We start from the raw sequence: 18,359 nt of genomic DNA, 5'->3' as shown, positions 1-18,359 counted from the left end.
TGTGAGGGGACAAGAGCTTGCATACATACCCTCTTCATGTGTTAGGGGGAAGCAATCAACAGTCTTTTACCCCCTGATGTTCCCCAAGGGCTTGTCTGATGTCTAGCAAAATGTTGCTAGTTACAGAGCAAACATTTAAATATTACCTAATAACACGGGCTGCAGATATTACAAGTAAGATCAATGCAGGCAGCATTCTACAACCTGTCCATAAAAGCTAAACAAATTCTTATAACACTAACATCTGTTTTAACAACATTTACGCACAAGTGGCTCCCAGCAGGCTGGGCATGAGCTGGCACCCGGCCTGCCAGGGTCATGCAGCCTACGCTTTTTTCCCCTTAACGTCACACCCATTACACTCCCATTACACCCACTTGGTGCACACTTGCACGTGTTCACCACCCGCTTTTGTTGCGGTGCTTGGAGGAGCTGCTGGGGAGGGTGCAAAGGTCTGTGCCCTGCTTTGTGAATGTGCCCGCACAGGGGTGGTGGCTGGCAGGACGGGGCTCTCTGCTAGGGAGGTGTCCGGGCAGGCTGAAAAGAGAAGCGCCGTGTCCCCGCCGCGGGGCAAGGAGCGCTGGGCGGGCTACCGTGGCGTGTGCGCGCGGGGTACCAAGCGCTAGTGACGTGGCCCGGTGACGTGGCCCGGCTCCCTGCCCCGCCCCAGGCCAGGTCACACGCAGCGCGGGCGCGGCTCCTTCGCTGCCGCCCCCGCCCGCCGCAGACGAACGTGGCAGCAGGAGGGAGGGAGGCGGCGTCTGGTGATCGCGACTCGCTCGCTCCCGGGCGGGCGCCGCGGCCATTTTGGATGCGGGAAGCGAGCGAGCGGCGCCGCGGGGCAGAGAACGACAGGGCAGCAGCGCACCGGGGCCGGGCCAAGGCGGAACCCGCAGCCAGGTGAGGGGAGGCGGCGGCGCCAGGCCGGGCCGCGCGCAGAGGAGCGACCCGGCCTGGGTACGTAGCTCCAGCTGCCGGAGCCGCCGGCGGATGACTGAGAGACGTGGCAGCAGCCACACGGCACGGTGGGCGGCATTGCGCATGCGCCGCCCTGGCCGCAAAGTCTCATGGGAGCTGTAGGTCCAGCTGCGCCCGTTACTGGCGTGTCCCGTCCCGTCCCGCTCTGCCCCGTGTGACCTGGGGCTGGGGCCACGGTCGCCTCGGAGCCGGCGGCGGGGTGGGTCAGTCAGTCACGTAGCGACGTGGGCCTGTCGCTGCCGTTGCAGCGGGCTCGTTTCACAGGGTCTCCCCCCCACCCCGCAGCAGGGCGGAGGGGCGCCGAGTCTGACCGCTGACATGGAGGAGCCGGGAGCATCCTGGGGGCGGGTCGGGTCACGGGTGCGCTTCCGCGGACTTGAGGAGAAGTAAAATAATCCCCGCTGCTATTGGAATAAGGCGTGCAGCAGGGCCCAGCGCGCTCGTCCTCACGCCCCTGCCGGGAGCTGTTGTCGCCGGCTCGGGAAGCCCCCCTCCCGCAGGTTACCTCGTCAGGGTTTTCTTTCATGCAACCAATGCAGGCCTGGAGTCTGCAGCGAGCTTTTCTGGCAGGTGTGCGGAATCCCCTGCACATCCGGCAGATGTCCGTGTGCAGCCTTGTTTTTACTGCATGGGTAAGTGGGGCGGGTGGTGTAACATACTGGCCTGTAGAATGAGCTAGTATTATCCTAAATCTCAAAAATATGTCCCGCGAAGCTGGGACCTCTAGTTCATTAAGCATTTGTGCACTAGTGGCTCTGATCTAGGTTGTACACTTCCTGGGGCAGAGACCAGCTCCTCTGACTGATATTTACCCCTTGTCCCTCAGTCTTGTTAGTACAGTGATGATGATTAAATGTTAAATACTCATCGTTTGGCAAGCAGATTTTTAGAAAACAGCTATGCTTTGGGGGTGTCATTCCACGTGGACACTGTGTTGGTTTTTTTTTAAGCACCTATCAACAGCATTTACTCACAGCATTATCTGAAATGCTCCTGTTAATCAACATGTTCCAGAGACTTGATCAAATAGTCTGTGTGTTTTAGTCTTTTTAACCAATGTTGTCTTTGTCTGCTAGAACATGAATTGAGAATTTCTTATTTGTTCAACAATAGTTAATGTCTTCACAGCCATAAAAAAAAAAAAAAACCATTGGATTTTGACAGGTAATTGAAAGAAGAGCTTTAGGAATGTTTTTATTGTGAAGTATGAACTTGTGTGATTGCTTTTAACAAGATCCTACCCAATGCAGTTCTACTGCAGGGAACTGGGGTGGATGGTAAGATTCTGTAGATAGGATCCATACCCTTAAAGGCTGCAGAATGCTACTCTAGAGGTCCTTCATCCATTCTTGGATGAAGAGAGGTTTTGAGTTGGCTTGTTGGCAGTTGATCTAATGGCATATGGGGAATTCCCCCCATATTTGGAGACCTCAGCAGCCAAGGAGGATTCTGCATAGTAGCCATGGAATGGATCATTGCCTCTCTGTAACTTGATTTAAATATTTTATCTCTCTCCTTTTCACGTAGGCTTTGGGTAAAAGGTTCTTCTGCTTCTGTTTTTTCGGTGTGACAGAACTGGTCCCTGGATAATTTATCAATTTATCATTTATTTTCAGGAGCTTTACAGTTCACCTGTGAGCACATCAACATTGACTGTTCCTATACCTACTCTTATCTGTATATCTGTGTGTGTTTGTGTATATCTAGGTATATATTTTACCTTCCTCAACTTTGTAACAAGAATGTGAACTTTTTTAGTGTTAAATCAGTAGTTGAATATGTAGGCTTTTTTACATGGAACATGACTTTTTACTAGGAAGGAAAACACAACCCTGTAATTTTCTAAGTGGCAATCTCTATCTATATATTGTATTATAAGCACATTTTCTAAGACTTTCCCAGTGTGTCTTTTTAAAGGAATATGCTGGCAGAGCTTGATAGCTCCTGATGTAATGGATATTGTGGAAAATTCTTATCAAGACTCTCTTTGTTGTGTATAATTAGTTCATATGGGATTTGTATTTCATTTTAGCTCCCTTAGAAAACGTTCTTCCGAGGAGCAAATTAAAACTGCCTGGCTTACTGGACTTGTGAAGGAGCAGGCACTGTTTATTTTTAATATTATCTTTGTAATGTAGAATATATCAGAAAAATATGTAAATGAATTCTCAACTTCTCCTTTTCACCTATCTCTCTCCTGCTTCCCACACATGAGCTATCTTTTTAATAAGATATTTTTAAGCAGGGGTCTAGTTTTCATGTTTGTTGTGGTAAAGTGGATTTTCCAGCATGCTAGTGTGGTGAAAGACACTCCTAACCTTTACTGACTCTGGGTGTGAAAGAAAACCAGTTTGTCATTCAGTCTTAACCTTTGATGTTCTCATTAGATTAATGAGGTGAGAGATAGTGTGGTCTCAAGGGCTTGTCGGTTTTGGAAAACTTGAACTGATGTAGTTAAATCATTATAAAAATCAATCTGGTTATACTGGGGTAACCTCCTAGCGTAGACACACTGAATCTAGTTTAAATCATGCTTAAGCTTAATGCAGCAAATCACTTTAAGTGCAATTTAAAACTGTTTTCCATTGTGTCAGTATTAGGGACTTGCACTGGTGTACAACATAGATTTTTTATATTCATTTAGTTACATCAGCACATGTTTTTTAATATAGACAAGGCCATAGTTAAAGCAGAGGACAAGGAGACACATTTCCTGGGTTTTGTTTCCAGATGTGCCACTGATTTCCTTTGTGACTTGGCATTTACAGAGCTGCTAAACACCACAACTTCTTTTGAAATAAGTTGTAGTGCTCAGCACCCTGTTGAAAACAGGTGGTCAGTCTGAGTGCTTTCATTTATCTTTCTGTAAAATGGGAATACTTATCTGCCTTGTGTGGGTTTTGTGAGGTTTAGTGTTTGTAAAATGTTTTGATATCCTTAAATCAAAGGTGTTATAGAAGTAAGGATTTCAGAGAGAAGTTTTGAATTTGAAACATTTTCTCAATAGTATAAGGTAGGAAAAGAATATTGTACAGATATGCGGGACATGGAGACACACTGAGTAAATGGTATGCCCAAGGCCCCTCAAAAGATCTTTTTTGGAGCTGATATTTGAATTCGTCAGTCCTGGGCTCCTGAGCTGCACCCAGTGTACTGTATGATGCTTCTCTCTTTGTAATTCAGTTTGAAATACTTTTGTTTTATTTCTCAATACAGATTTGTTTCTCTGCAGTTTGTTATAGTTGAAGAAAAATGATGGAAGAGAGTGGAATAGAGACAACTCCACCCGGCACTCCCCCACCAAGCACAGCAGGGGCAGTGGCTACTGGTGTCACCGTTGCTGCTACCACCACACCTGTCTCATTAGGTATAAGAGGCTCCCATGCAATTGGGTCTTCGTTATTCATGTGTTTGAAGCATAGCAATTTGTCCAAGTGAAAGCAATATTATAATCAGTATAATTGCAGTGCACTTCTCCCGACTAATTTGAAGAACTTAATTTGTTCCTTAATCCTAGTAGTGTGCTCCTTAAATGATTTTCAGCATCTTCTAAGAATATGGCTTTTTAAACTTACACTGCTAGAAGAAATTATGCGGGTGTATCAATAGGGTTCTTATGGAGGAGTGGTCAGGGAGCACAGAGGAGGCAACTTTCCATCACAGCATACAGCAGTGTGATGAACACAGACAAGGTGTAAAAACAGAGCATGCTTTGACTGCTGTGTAGAGAATAATAGAGTTGGACAGTGATGTAAATAATCTGAAGGTTTTGCAGGATCATGTGGTGGGAAATTACCTGCTCACTTGGCCTGATTTTTTAGTATGTGCACCATTTTCTGTAGACTATATTTTCACCTTTTTGGTGCATATGCAATTACAGTTGTGCAACCTTAAAGTAACATCTGACCCTCCAGTTGATACTTAGACTCTAGTTTCCTTTCCAGTAGCTATGTTGGCTCTGAATTCCTAAAAGGCATACAAAGTAACAGGGATCAGAACTGAGTAAGATGGTTTGATTTTTTTACATAGGCACTCTTCTCATAATAGCAGTATGTGCTGTGGAGTATGCAATAATGTTATGAGAACCTTAATGCATTTTCCTAACTCCGGCAGCTTTCCGAAATGTGGCAGCTGTTGACAGTGTATAGCAATACTACCCAAGAGATTAGGACAGGAAGTATAGCAGCATACATCATACCTGTCTAATTAAAATTTAGGTGAAAATAAGGTAGTTGGAATTTAATAACTCAAGGTGGAATCTAGCTAAACACTGAGGAAAACTGTGGAATTATTGCAAAAGTCTATAAAATGCTGCCACTATAATCTGTAATGAATGCTTCTTCCAGTAGCACTATTCCTCTCCATGTTGGAGAGTTAATTGAGTAGTGACTCCTAAAGAAGAGTGTCACCTATTGAACTGGCAGCACATGAAGTCACTTTTGGAAGTCTCCATTCAAGTACTGACCCATCCTATTGCTGTTGAGCTTGATATCAGATGGGGTCACGGTGGAAGGTGGGGCATCACTTACAAGTAAACTATCACCAAAAAAGTAACTGGAATCATTACTACACATAGCTAGGTTTTGAACTCAATCTTATTTTTTGGGGAAAAAGTAAACTAGATCAAAGCTTTAGGTATTTTATTCGGATATTTTGCAAAGAACTTTAGAGCTATGATAACTTTTTATTAAAGTGCCTTTTCTTTTTTTCCTCTTTTTTTCCCTCCTAGCTTTGTCTGGTCCCCTCACTGCTCCAGACATATCCTCTCTCCCACCTTTTCCTCCTCAGTCATTCTCCACACCTCTGTCACCCCCAATGTCTTCACTTCCTCCTATGAGGTCATCAGCACCTTTGCCATTTGTGTCTTCTGCAACAGTTTCAACTATAGCACCACCTTTAACACTTGCCTCACCTCCTATTACCCCTCCAACTGCTTCAGCTTTTAGTGGCACTATGTCCCATTTCTCAGCAACTCCTCCACTAAGCTGTATTGCTGGCCCTAATCTTTCTGCACCTCCCACGGCACCCCCCATTTCAGGATTTTCCAATGCTTCATCCTATGACATTACCAGAGGTCATGCTGGGCGAGCACCACAGACCCCACTGATGCCATCGTTTTCTGCACCTTCAGTCACAGGTAGTATTTTGTTTTGTTCTGTCTTGTAAAATGGGGTTAGTTCTCATTAGTGTCCTTATGTGTAACATAAAGGTAATAGGGTGGCAGCATTTTTTCTGTTCATCCTGCTTCCTGATAGGGAAATTCTGGCTGAGTTCTGCACTATTCCAGGTGTATCTAACTCAATCTGAGTATAAAAAGGTGGCAGTGGCTCTTTAGCGAGAAGTAGTCATGGTCTAGAACAGAAGTGTCACTTCAGGGAAACCCTAGGAACAGCCAAGTTTAGGGAAAAAAATGTAACTGAAACAAAAAGTAGCTCAGGCTAACCTGTGTAGTCAAACTCCACTGTACATAATGTATGTGGGTTCTGTTCATAGCAAGGTGGAAACTCCGCCTGCTGTACAGTGGTGTTATGGTGTAACATTTTGAATCCATAAATCATACTCTAATGCAGTAGTTCTCAAACTTTCTGATGATAAGCTGGTTGGTCATGTGGTGCTGGTTTCTGCTTTCTTATTTTCAGAGAAATTTTGCTTTATTTCTTTAAGACAGCTAAAGAATATTGCTATAGCAAATTAATTGTAGTAAGATGCATGAATGCTTGTATGTGACTTATTTTTGCTTATCAGGTGTCTTGACAAATCCTGTTACTCAGCAAACAACTTTCCCATCCTCTCTGGTGCCTGGGACTGGAAGTGGCTCTTCAATAACTTTCCCAGAGGAGCATGAAGACCCCAGAGTGGCTGGCATACAGGATGAAGCATCTGCTGGAGGTCTTTGGGGATTTATAAAAGTAATTTTTTTTCTTCTCTTACTGTTCAAGGGGTAAGTCTTTTAGCAGACTGAAATGGAACATAGGTTCTTCAAGTATGTGTTAGAGTGGATTCCACTGTAGGTGCATATGGGCTTCATGCATGTGAGATCAGAAGGCATTAAGGGCAGGAAGGCTGCATCCCTCTCTCCGTTCCCTCTTGCTGCCATAGAACCTGGCATTTGTCTGACCCACTAGTTCATAATTCAGGCTAAACTTCAAAACCGTACAAAGTCTTCAGAACTACTTCTATCTCTTATGTTCAACTGCCGTGAACTAATTTAACCAGTGTAGGCTGAATTCTACTGGTCAGACCCTCCTGGAAGATTACTCTGAGGAAAGATCTGGTACAGGCATGCCTGGCACTGAAGCTGCCCTCACTATCGATTTTGAAGCTAGCACCAAAACCTCGGGTGTTGAAGTTGGGCACTGAGCGGGGCTGCTCCAAACACTGAGGTAGACGCTCAGGAAGAAGCTCACTGTCATCCCATAAGAACAGGCTACCGCAAAGCCTTCATAGAGAAGTCCAAGCCCTGTATAGACTTAAGTACTGAGAAAGGGCAGGCTACTATGCAGCACACTAGTCCTGCCTCCAACAATGCACCCTTCATTGTTAACCCTGGCCTTGGGAGATGAGACTAAGGCAGAACTGGATTCATCATTGGTGCTAAAACACCTACTAGCATTGCTACAGAGTCTGGTACTGAGAGCACCTAACATGTTGGTTTTGTTCCAGAGGAGGCTTACTGATCTTTACCATCACTGTGGCATATGTTTTCCCATCATCAAGTAGAGAACTCCCCGCTGTGGTCTGCGATCAATGCTGTTAGGAGACCTATGGGCTTCTCTTAGAAGTTTCAACCACCCTGGCCCATCAAGACTGGCATTAGATTGTCCAACATCCAACAAAGACAAATGTACTACTATGGTATACAGCTAATATCGCAGGCATTGAGAAGCCATTTTCCATCATCAAAGAAAAGAAAGAGCTCTCTCTTGCTAGCAGTATTCATAGCCAGAACACTAATGCCTGAATGCCAGAAATAGCCAGATCTGGCGTCAGAGCAACATCAACACCCCGATTCACTGCTAAAGGCTTTCTTCTCTTTGTTGCCAGATGAAACTGTATCCTTGACACCAGTACTGGCACCAGATAACTTCAGAGTGTTCCAGATGCTCCTTGTTTTGATCTCCAGTTTCAACAACCCTCATATCAGAGAAATTCCAGCTGTTTGAAAACCGTGTTAGCTTCTGGTCTAGTCATGACCACCCACCCCATTAATGAGGAACTGCTTGACCTTGCTAAAGCTTTGTGGCAGACACAAGCCACAGTAACACTAACGGCAAAACAAGCTGAGAAGTACTGGATGCCCTCCATGGGATTTGAAAACCTCTGCATTTTCCCCAAGCTGGGCTTCTTAATTGTGTGACTTGTGCAAGAGAGGTAGAGATTGAGCTAAAGCACATCTAAGGACGAATACCCAAATGACTTGATTTATTTGACAGGAAGTCATGCTGTTCAGCTTAGCTCCAGCTGTGAGTGGCCTTGGCTACCTCTTCCCTGACTCTGTAGCATGGTCTTGTGAGAAAAGTCTCAAAATAGAAGTTGCCTCATTGCTTCATCTAGGAACCATAGAGTAGGTCCCAACAGAATTTGTGGAAGAGGTTTCTACTCCTAGTTTTTCCTCATTCTGAAGAAGAAAGGAGGTCTTTGTTCTATCCAGAACCTGAGGAGACTCAATAAATATATATGTCTTTTTAGATTCAAGATGGTAACACTTGCCTCCATTGTTTGATCGTAAGACTGATTCATAGCGTGCAGGTTGCATACTTCCATTTAGCCATCCATCCAGCCTGCAGGAAGTACCTAAGACTTGGGGCCCGTTCATTATCAATATAAGTTTGTAGCATTTGGATTTCCATAGTACCAAGAATATTCACAAAATTCTTGGTAGTACGGGCAGTGGGCTTAAAATGACAGGGAATCTATGTCTACCCATACCTGGATAATTGGCTGATCAGGGGCAGTTCCTGCCATGATATTGCTACAGCTGTATAATAAGTTCTTTCCCTATTCTCTCAAGTAGAGCTCCTGTTGAACTACTAGAAATCCTGTCTCGCACCATTGCAGACTATAGACTTCATAGGAGCTTTAATAGACTCCAAATTTGCAAGAGCCTGCCCATTAGAGAACAGGTTCCAAACTCTTCAGTCAGAGGTGCATGACCTACATCCTAGTCTTATGATGATAGTGGGGCTACTCTGTCACATGTTGGTGTGCATATATGACGCCGCTTGCCACATTTCACTTACTGCCTTTGCAACAGTGGCTGAGGTCCATATACCCCCTGTCCAGACATCACATGAACAGAAGGCTCACAGTCCTGCCTCAAGTTCTATGGAAGCCTGCTTCATGGCTAGATCTGGTAAATATGAGAAAAGGGCTGCCCCTCTGGCCCCATCCTAATGACTCTAATCAGACTCATCGGGGACAGACTGGAGCATCTACCTGGATTATCTGCAAATGCAAGGCACATGGTCTTGAACTACACTTGAACATCTTGAGGGCCATCCGATTGGCTTACACAGTGTACCTGCCTATTCTGTTGAACTGCGTGGGGCAAATCCTGATTGACAACACATCTGCAATGCACTCTAAACAAACAAGGAGGTACTCTATCATTCCCTCTTCGCCAGGAAGCTATCAATTTCTGGATATGATGTCATCACCAGAGTAACCCCAATGGCTCAACACTTTTGAGAGGTCAACAACCTAGTAGACTTCTTGAGCAAACCTAGATTAACCAACTTTGAGCAGCCACTGCAGAAAGCCATCATAGATACAATATTCAGTCAGAGGGGGGACTGCTATCATAGACTCATTTGTCACAGAGGACAATGCCAAATGTTTGCATTTCTGCTTTGGGCTCTCTGCCAGATATTTTTCTACTCTTGTGGTCTCAAGGACTCCTATACACTTTCCCATCAGTTTTTCTGATTCTCAGGATAATATCCAAGATCAGACAGGACAAGGCTGGGATTGTCATAATAGCCCCGTACTGGTCAAGACTTTTTTTCAGCTGTCAGACCTATTACATATGTCCCACATCCAGGCACAGTGGCATGTATATAACTTCAGAACCAAGATCAGATAATGCACTCAAACCTGCAATTGTTGCACCTGACTGCTTTGATGTTAGCTCCTTACAAGTTCAAGAAACTTATACAAAACAGGAAAGCTTCCATCAGGAAGACTTATTCCTTGCAATGATTCTCTGTATGGGCAACTCAGAATAATGTTGATTTAGTGGATGCCCCAATCCTGAAAAGATCTTGTACTATATGCTGCTCCCAGAATACACAGACACCCTTAAATTCACCTTGCTATGGTATTTACATGTCACACTCTGGTAGTCGTACTCTGTCTTCTCACACTCTATGATATCAACGTTTTTTCAATGGCTTCCTTCATATTTTCGCTCCAGTCAGAGACCTGACTCCCATGTGGGATCTTGGTGTCATCTTCCTAAGGCTTTTATGGAGCACTGTCAGAGTGCTCAGAAGACCACCTTACCAGCAAGACTGTCTTTTTCTTGGCTATTACCTCAATATAGAGTGTCTGTGAACTCCAAGCTCTAATGGCCAGACTGGCATACACACTTCCATAGTGACAGGCTGGTGTTGCAACTACACCCCGAGTTCATCCTTAAAGTGCTCTGAAAATTCCACCTGAACAAATTTTGTTTACTGATGTTCTTCATGAGGCCTCATTCGATGTTAGGAGAAGAACTGCGTACTCTGAATGTCTCCAGAGCTTTGCTCTATTGCCCCAACAGGATCAAGCCTTTCAGGCTGTCATGCCACCTCTTTGTGGTCATATTTCATGCATCTAAAGGCCAAGCTATCACACAGCAGATAATTTCTGTGTGGATTGCGCATTGTATTTTCAGGTGCTATCAAATGGCTGGGGAGCTTCTCCCTCCAAATGCCAAGGCATGCTCTGTCAGGGCAGAAACAGCATCTTCTGCCTGCTTCAGGAACATGCCTTTCTGAGATTTACAAGGTAGCTATATGGAGAGACTCACTAACTTGCGTTAAAGTGCCACCAGGTTATTTCTTGGTGAGCCAGGATGACCTGACCTCTGGAGAGGAAGCCAGAGACTCTAGCAGTATTTCACAGAAGTGTTTCAGTATTTATTTTATCTGTTTAGTTTTAATCCCAAATTCCCTAAGTTTCTGCTGTTTTTCAAGTGCAATTGAACGTTTTTTTCCTCCTTTTGGGAACTCAAACTTTAAAGGAAGAGGCAGGCCCCTGTGCCTACTATTTCTGATTTGATACTTTCCTTTCTGAAGGTCTGTGGTGTTCCACAATCTCTTGGGCTCCTTTCTAGCCTTTCTGGGTTACTTGTTAGTTTCCAGACTTCCAGCTTTCACTAGGCAATCCTTCTGGAAAGAACAGCACACCTTTCCTGGAGTTGACTGTCATCTACTGGAGTAAGCCCCAAACCCCTTTCACTCTTAGTGGCTTCTGTGATGATTTGTGGTTAATTAACATACGCCAGACCACGTTCTAGTTCTAACTTCCTGGTGTATTCCACTACCTACAGCTGCTTCTCTGGAGATTGGGGTTTGTTGTTTTTGCATCCAGTAACAGCTGACTGTGTGTCAGAAACATTATGTATTTGACATTGGAGCCAAGCCATGTCAATTTTTGGGAGAGCAATCTTCACTGTTTGTTTGAATGATACAGCCAAAACTCCTCAATCCTACCATCCATGGATGCTGCTGCTTGCCACTACCTTACAGCGGGATCTACGCTGAAACATACTTAAAGAAGAGAGAACACTTACCCTATAGTCGTTGGTTCTTTGACCTGTTGTAGTCTGCGTGGATCCCATGACCTGCACTCTGTCTTGCTTTTTGGAGTTCCCAGCAATACAAATTTTGAATTGCAAGGAACTGACAGAAGGTCATGGGGGCCTTGCCCTTTATGCACCCCTCTGGAAGCACATGGAAATGCAGGGTTCATGTGTATCCTCAACAGACACAACAATTAAAAACCCTTCCTCTCTTATGCGGCCCATGCACACCTACAGTGGGATCTACACTGACTACAACAGTTCAAACAACCACAGTTATTGTAAGGTAAGCAACTGTTTTATTTGCTGTATCAAATTGGACCATTAGCTCATCAAGCCTGATACCTGCCTCTAGCAGTGATCAGTGTGATGGTTCATAGGAAAGTGGAAGATGTCTTTCCTCACCCACCTCCTTGATTCCCAGGTTAATGCACATGGTTACTTCTGCAATGCTGCACATGGTGATGGAGAGAGAGATTCCATCCTGATTCCTGCCCCAAATATTTTGTGACCTGATGAATGAGAATTGACTATCATTGTTAACGTGTAATGGCCATGGTTATTGTTTTATAATTTATGTGGATTTATGTGCTGTATCTGCAACAAAGAAATGGAAAACATCAGTATTTTGTGGAAAGTGCTTTGGTGGACAGCAATTTAAAATACTTTGATAACTTTTCTAAGTATTGTACATTTCCTCAAAATATTGTAAATATACTGAACAACGTAAATAACAAACACTTCATACTAAGAAAAAATGTGCTGGGCTATAAGGTGCCTTTCACTATAGCAAAAAATGTAGGTATATAAATGTGCAGAATGGCTTTTAAGCCTGTTTTTATACTTATATTGTTTTTTTTGCTTGTGAAAAGTTACTGGGCTGACTCTTCATTGACTCCTCACTCATTTACCACATAAACTAAACTAAATCCAATTTAAACTGTTCTGGAGTGACACTGGCATTCACTCTTATTTGGGGGTAGTATTTCCATTCATATTGAATAATTGTTAGATTGAATACAATTTGAATGCAGTAGAAAACTGTTACATCTGTGATGATTGGCAGAGGAGCATAAGGCACGTTGCCAGTATTGTCTAGAACCTACATGTAAATAAAGGACTTTCAGCTTCAGAAATCTTTGTTAGCAGTGAACTGTACAAAAATAGATCACATTGGCTTTTCAAGAAGGTAAAAAAAAAAACCTTCCCTCTTAATGTTCTTTTAAAACTGTTTCAGACAGTCCAGTTGCATGGTTTGACAGCATGCATAGTCAATACTGGGGACCCATGCAAAAATACGACCCCTGGACTTGTGGTCTCAGGGTAATGGTACTAGACAAGCTACAGCAGATAATGCTCTTGGTCATAGGTTGTTTTAATGTGCATCTCATTAAAGCCTTTCAGTAGTGAATTTATGGAGTAGCATTAGAGGCACGGGCAGAGCAGAGCAGCGTGGGCCCTAGATGAAAAGAGTCATACTGTGGAAGTGAGACCCCAAAATGCTTGTGGTGGAAGAGGAAAATTCATTGATGTGTTTACATGTACATGCATGCGTGCACACACTCTGTGTCTTTCTCTCTGAGTGCGCCTCTTAGTCAAGAAAAAATGTAAAACCCAGTCTCTGCTCAGTGGATAAAAATAATGATTTAAAAAAAAACTTGTTCTTTATTATTTTCATTTTATAGCCTTAAATTGTTACAGTAGTACTTGTTTCTTAATTTAATTGTTAGATCCACCCTTTCCCTCAACTGAGGTTTGAAATTCAGTGGGAAACATTTCACTCTTAAAATGCTCATCTACGCTGAAACAAATTCAGGGCCTCATTAATATCTTTACTGTGAGCACAACATAAACTCCAACACAAAATAGATAAGCAAAATAGTCTGAGCTGTGTTTGCAACCAATATAACTCTTTGAAATATTGAACTTCCATGTTTCAAGAAAGTTTGAAATGCATTGATCAGACTATCCTCTTTCATCAGGATTTGCAGTTAGAAGTCAGTGGGACCTGGGTGCCTGAATCACAAAGGTGCTTTTGAAAATGCCAACATTAAGAGCCTAAATTCAGGCCTAGAAATCTAATTTAAGACTTCTATTTCTAAACTTTGCCCTGTGTTTGTTTTTTTTTAAAAAGTCCACAGTAACTTTAATTGAAAGTCTAAATAATGTTTCATTGTTAAAACTTTCATGAAGAAGATTTCATGCCACTAAGATTTGTAATAAAACTTTGTCTTTATTCTGGAAGCAATTATGCACATGTTTAGCTTCAAGAACAGGGGTGGTCCCAGTGAATTCAAGAACTTACGGGATCAGTGCTTTAATTTTCAGTGTTTTGCATATAGCAATTGTTTAAAATTCAGCTAGGATACACCACCAATAATGGCATTTTACAAAAGCATTTATCATTTAGTTCTGTGTAAATTTTAATCTAAAATTGAAGTGGCACAAAGTTTTGAATTAGTTTTACAAAACCCCAAATTGATTTTAAATCAATGATTATAAATCAAGTGAATTAAAATAAAATTTAAATAACCTTGATTTAAATCACTTCAGCCTGGTTTCTGCCTTGAGCTGCACAATGCATACTGTTCAAAAGTGTGAATTTACCTTCCTTGGATGCCCTACTGAGTGTCTTGACTTCTTTCTGAATGGAAAACCTGAAGCAATTGGCTGTCCCAGATTTGTTTCCAGTGTGATATTTGAAGGTTTAAGAAAAGGCCTGAAGGTTTGAGAATAAAGTCGATTTATGGTGTTTACTTATTTATTTAACTTTTTAGGGTGTAGCTGGGAATCCTGTGGTAAAGTCAGTGCTTGATAAAACTAAACACTCAGTAGAGTCCATGATCACCACGCTGGATCCTGGCATGGCTCCATACATTAGTAAGTATTTGAGGCAAACTGCCAGAGAGTAGTAAGTGTGAATTATACAGAATTTGTAAAGTTAAAGTGGATCCTACAATATTTGGAAAAACTTTCAGGTATCGTTCAGGTTTACAATGAAACTGATAATTGTAACTGATAAATTATCATAATAAGCAGTACTGGAGTGTGGTACACCAAATTTTGTACATAAGACAGACTAATTGTTTGTTTTGTTTTAACATTGGAACGTGATTCAAGTTATACAAGACTGGCGTTTCGTGGTGTGGTACGGATGGAGTCATTACATTTGGAAAGCCGCTATCACTCTACATCTCACTTTTCAATCAATTTGTAACTTCCCCAATTAAACTTGGGGTTGAAATCTCTATAATTGGGCCCAGCAAGTATGCCATAATTTCCAAAAATAGGCACTTTTGGGGAAGTTGTATAAAAATCCATTCTGTTGCCTTTGAGTTAATTGGATGTTTTGTCACGATGGTCTTGTGGTAAAGCACTGTATTGAGACTCAGGGTACCTGGGTTTTAGTCTCAGCTCTGCCACAGACTTTGTGTGATCTTAAGTCACACAGCTACATCTACACTATGAGCCAAAGGTGTGATTGCCCCGTTCGTGTACACACACTCATGCTAGCTTTTGTTGAGCTAGTGTGAGCATAAATAGCAATGTAGACATGGTAGCACAAGTGGCAGCAGTGCTCAGGCATGGCTGAGTATATATCCACGGCCATTACCCATGTTACTGCAACTGCACTGCTATTTATGCGTGGAATAGCTCGATAAGAACTGGCACAGCTTGTATACACAAGCAAGGGAGTCATAGCCTTAATCTGTCTGTGTTTTAATCTTCTGTCTGTATGTTATATCCCTTTCTCCCACTCTTTAGATTGTAAGCTCTTTGGTGCAGGAACTGTCTCTTTGTATTACACTAGCGCCTAGTAGACCTACCTGAGACTGGTGCCCCATTGTGCTAGATGTGGTATAAATACACAGTGAGAGAGAGTCCCAGCATTAAAGAGCTCATAGTCTAAATAGACAGGACAGACAAGAATGGGAGGGAAAACCGGGGCAGAGGTGTGTAAAAGTGATTTAACGCAGCAGGTTAGTGGCAGAGCTGGGAATAAAATGCAAGTCTACAGTGTGGTCCAGTGGGTAGGCCAGTGCCCTACCTACTGGACCAAACTGCTTACACTAGCGTTGGTTGGATCTCTAATATATAGCTTACTATGTCTGCACAATATGTTAACTTCAGAAAGATCCCTCATGGTGTCTCTAAATACTTGCAGGTGTAAACTTTTGAAGTTGAATGCTTATCTGGGCACCTGCAGCTATTTTTTTATTGTGCAGTTCTCTCTGCTGTAGTTGTCTGTATAGATGCATATGAAAATGGAAAAACTGTGGGAAGGGGAGGGAAGAGCTTGCAATCTTCCTTAATAACTAGTAGCTGAAAGCCCGTGCCCATCCATGTGTATGGCAACTGGGTCAAGTAATTCATGTCCTGCAGTCTCCTTCATACAACTAATGAAATTGTTGCATGCAAATGAGCTGTAAAATAAGAGTGGTGATTTGTTGAGTTACCTCTGTTATCACAATTATGTAAGACTTTGCATGGCATAGATATATGCCTTATTGTAGCAGTTCACTGCATGGATGTAATTTGTAAAGTCACAATGGCTGAGATCTTAAATTGGATGGTAATAGACTCTGAATCCCAGTGATGATTGAACCTGGTGATATTCTGAACAAAATGAGCTCTCAACCTTTGGAGAGCTTTGCTTCATGCTGGCTCAACAGACATTCTAGACTCCAGAGTGACACACCATGAGCATCCTGAAATCTTGGAATAGATTTTACAGCAATTCTGAAATATTTTAATTATGGGGTTATTCTTGGCTAAAGGGAAAAAAATGTAATGTTGTGGTTTAGTGCTAAAATGTGTATGCATGCCCCAAGTGTGTTGGAGTTTGTTTTTGTCCCTTCAGTAATCCAATAAGTATGCTAATGGCCAAGGAACACTCATCCAACTAGTGACTTACTCTAAAATGGTGCCTTTGTGGTAAAGTCCATTGAATTTTGTTTTTAACTAAGTTTGAGTGAATTTCACTAAACACAGCTTTCTAGTATGAGAAAAATATAAAATTATTTTGTATACATTTTTAATATTTTTTATTTAAGGTTCTCTAAATAGCTTATAGAAATCTTCCATTGAGTGCACCTCCATTTAAACGTGTTGGATTTTCATGCAACATTGTCATTGTACAGCCACTTTCAGCTTTCTGTAGCAAAGCCTGTCTAACAGGGTACTTAAATATCATCTAGCATAGCTCTGATACAAGAAAGTGAGAATCAAAAGTCTCTAAAACAAAACAAAAATTTAAGAGTTTGTGGAGGCAGGAGGAGGAAATGCTAATACTTCAATGTTTTCTCCTCTCCTCCAGACCTGCAGCTTTTCTGGGTTGGCAGAATTTTTTACATTTTATTTAACAAACTGATTTGGGATCTTTACTCATAGATGACTTGGGAGCTGTTTAAAAGTTAAACTTTAAAGCAGCCCAAGCAGTTCTGAAGTACCGTTGAGTATTGTGAGTGGGCTGAGAGAAAAAGCACAGAATTTGCATTGCTGCTTGAGAATCGCCAGCAGTAGAACTTCAAAGAGAGATTTCGTGGTACTCAGCACTTTGGAAGTGTCTGGAATACACAATATGTTACTTATAATTGATTTGAGAGCAATTTCACTCCAATGCACCCTGAAAACTACAGGAGCCAAGGTGAAGTTGGGAAGTGGATGCGAACCTATAGACTCTTGATATCTTTGGAGCTAAAATAGCTAAGCCTGCTCTACACTACACAGTTAGGTTGACATAAGTTGCCTTATGTCGACCTAATTATGTCAGTTTGTACACTATTACCTTGCTGCTGCTGATGTAAGTGCCCTACTACACTGACATCATAACTCCACCTCCATGAGAGGCGCAGGGCTTATGTTGGTGTAGTTAGGGCAACACAGTGTCATTCCTTACATCAGCTGTTGGCTGGCTTATATCCAGCAGAGCTGTGAAATTGATGTGAAATTGAGAAGAAAGCTGATACTGGTTCTTCACTCCAAGCCAGGCTGCCACTCAGGCTCCTGGTTTGAGCTGCCACCTGGGCTTCCCACAAGGAACCCTGCCGCCTCCTAGGATCCCCACTTCTGGCAGGGAGTTGGCTGGCCACCGCATGCTCTTGGCTCCCTGCCAGGAGCTCTGCACCAACTGGACTCCCTGTGCATATATCCCCACCAGAGGTGAGAAGCCCTGGGCGACTCCCCCTCTTCCCGACTGGGAGTGGAAGGGTGAGATGCCCCGGGCGGCCTTGCACCACCGACACAAGGAGAATTGTGTGGACATCAGCCAATAATGGCTGTAAGTCAACCTAAAGGTTGTAGTGTAGATATGCCCTTAAAGATGACAATTGTTCAATAGCACTGAGAACCTCATATTAAGTGGCAAAGGCATAGCTGCTCATTAAGTAGGGTTTAGTGTGTGTGGTATTAAATTAATCACAAGATCAAACGGCCATGGGGAAATGGCTTTTGGGGCACAGAACCCCAAAGCTCTAGTAAATGTTGGTTACACACAGTTCAGGAAATTTAGAGTTAAAGTTCCCACTGCAATCTTAACTCTCTCCCTTTTCACAGGATCTGATCATATAAGTCCTAGTATTGATGTGGTATTCAG

At 42.7% G+C, this 18,359-nt stretch overlaps 1 protein-coding gene across 6 annotated transcripts in view; it reads left to right on the top strand.

Moving 5' to 3' along the window:
- Nucleotides 1-734: 734 nt before the first annotated feature.
- PRRC1 (proline rich coiled-coil 1) overlaps nucleotides 735-18,359 on the top strand; it is a 33,700-nt gene continuing 16,075 nt past the window's right edge. The window contains exons 1-5 of one of the 6 annotated variants that reach the window (XM_067568789.1): nucleotides 735-900; nucleotides 4,211-4,345; nucleotides 5,708-6,115; nucleotides 6,724-6,887; nucleotides 14,542-14,644. In XM_067568789.1, the coding sequence (XP_067424890.1) occupies nucleotides 4,231-4,345; nucleotides 5,708-6,115; nucleotides 6,724-6,887; nucleotides 14,542-14,644 (790 nt within the window). In that variant the 5' untranslated portion in view covers nucleotides 735-900; nucleotides 4,211-4,230. Of the gene's footprint in view, nucleotides 958-1,148; nucleotides 1,479-1,589; nucleotides 1,611-4,194; nucleotides 4,346-5,707; nucleotides 6,116-6,723; nucleotides 6,888-14,541; nucleotides 14,645-18,359 lie in introns of those variants that run through there. The other 5 variants (XM_067568787.1, XM_067568788.1, XM_067568790.1 and 2 more) reach the window with 5 other exon arrangements.

The sequence above is a fragment of the Emydura macquarii genome, unplaced genomic scaffold (genome assembly GCF_026122565.2).
Source record: "Emydura macquarii macquarii isolate MOO-44397 ecotype Brisbane River unplaced genomic scaffold, CSIRO-AGI_Emac_v2 contig_2897, whole genome shotgun sequence".
NCBI lineage: Eukaryota > Metazoa > Chordata > Testudines > Chelidae > Emydura > Emydura macquarii.
The sequence above is the reverse complement of the archived record's forward strand: the minus strand, read 5'-3'. Positions and strand labels throughout refer to the sequence as shown.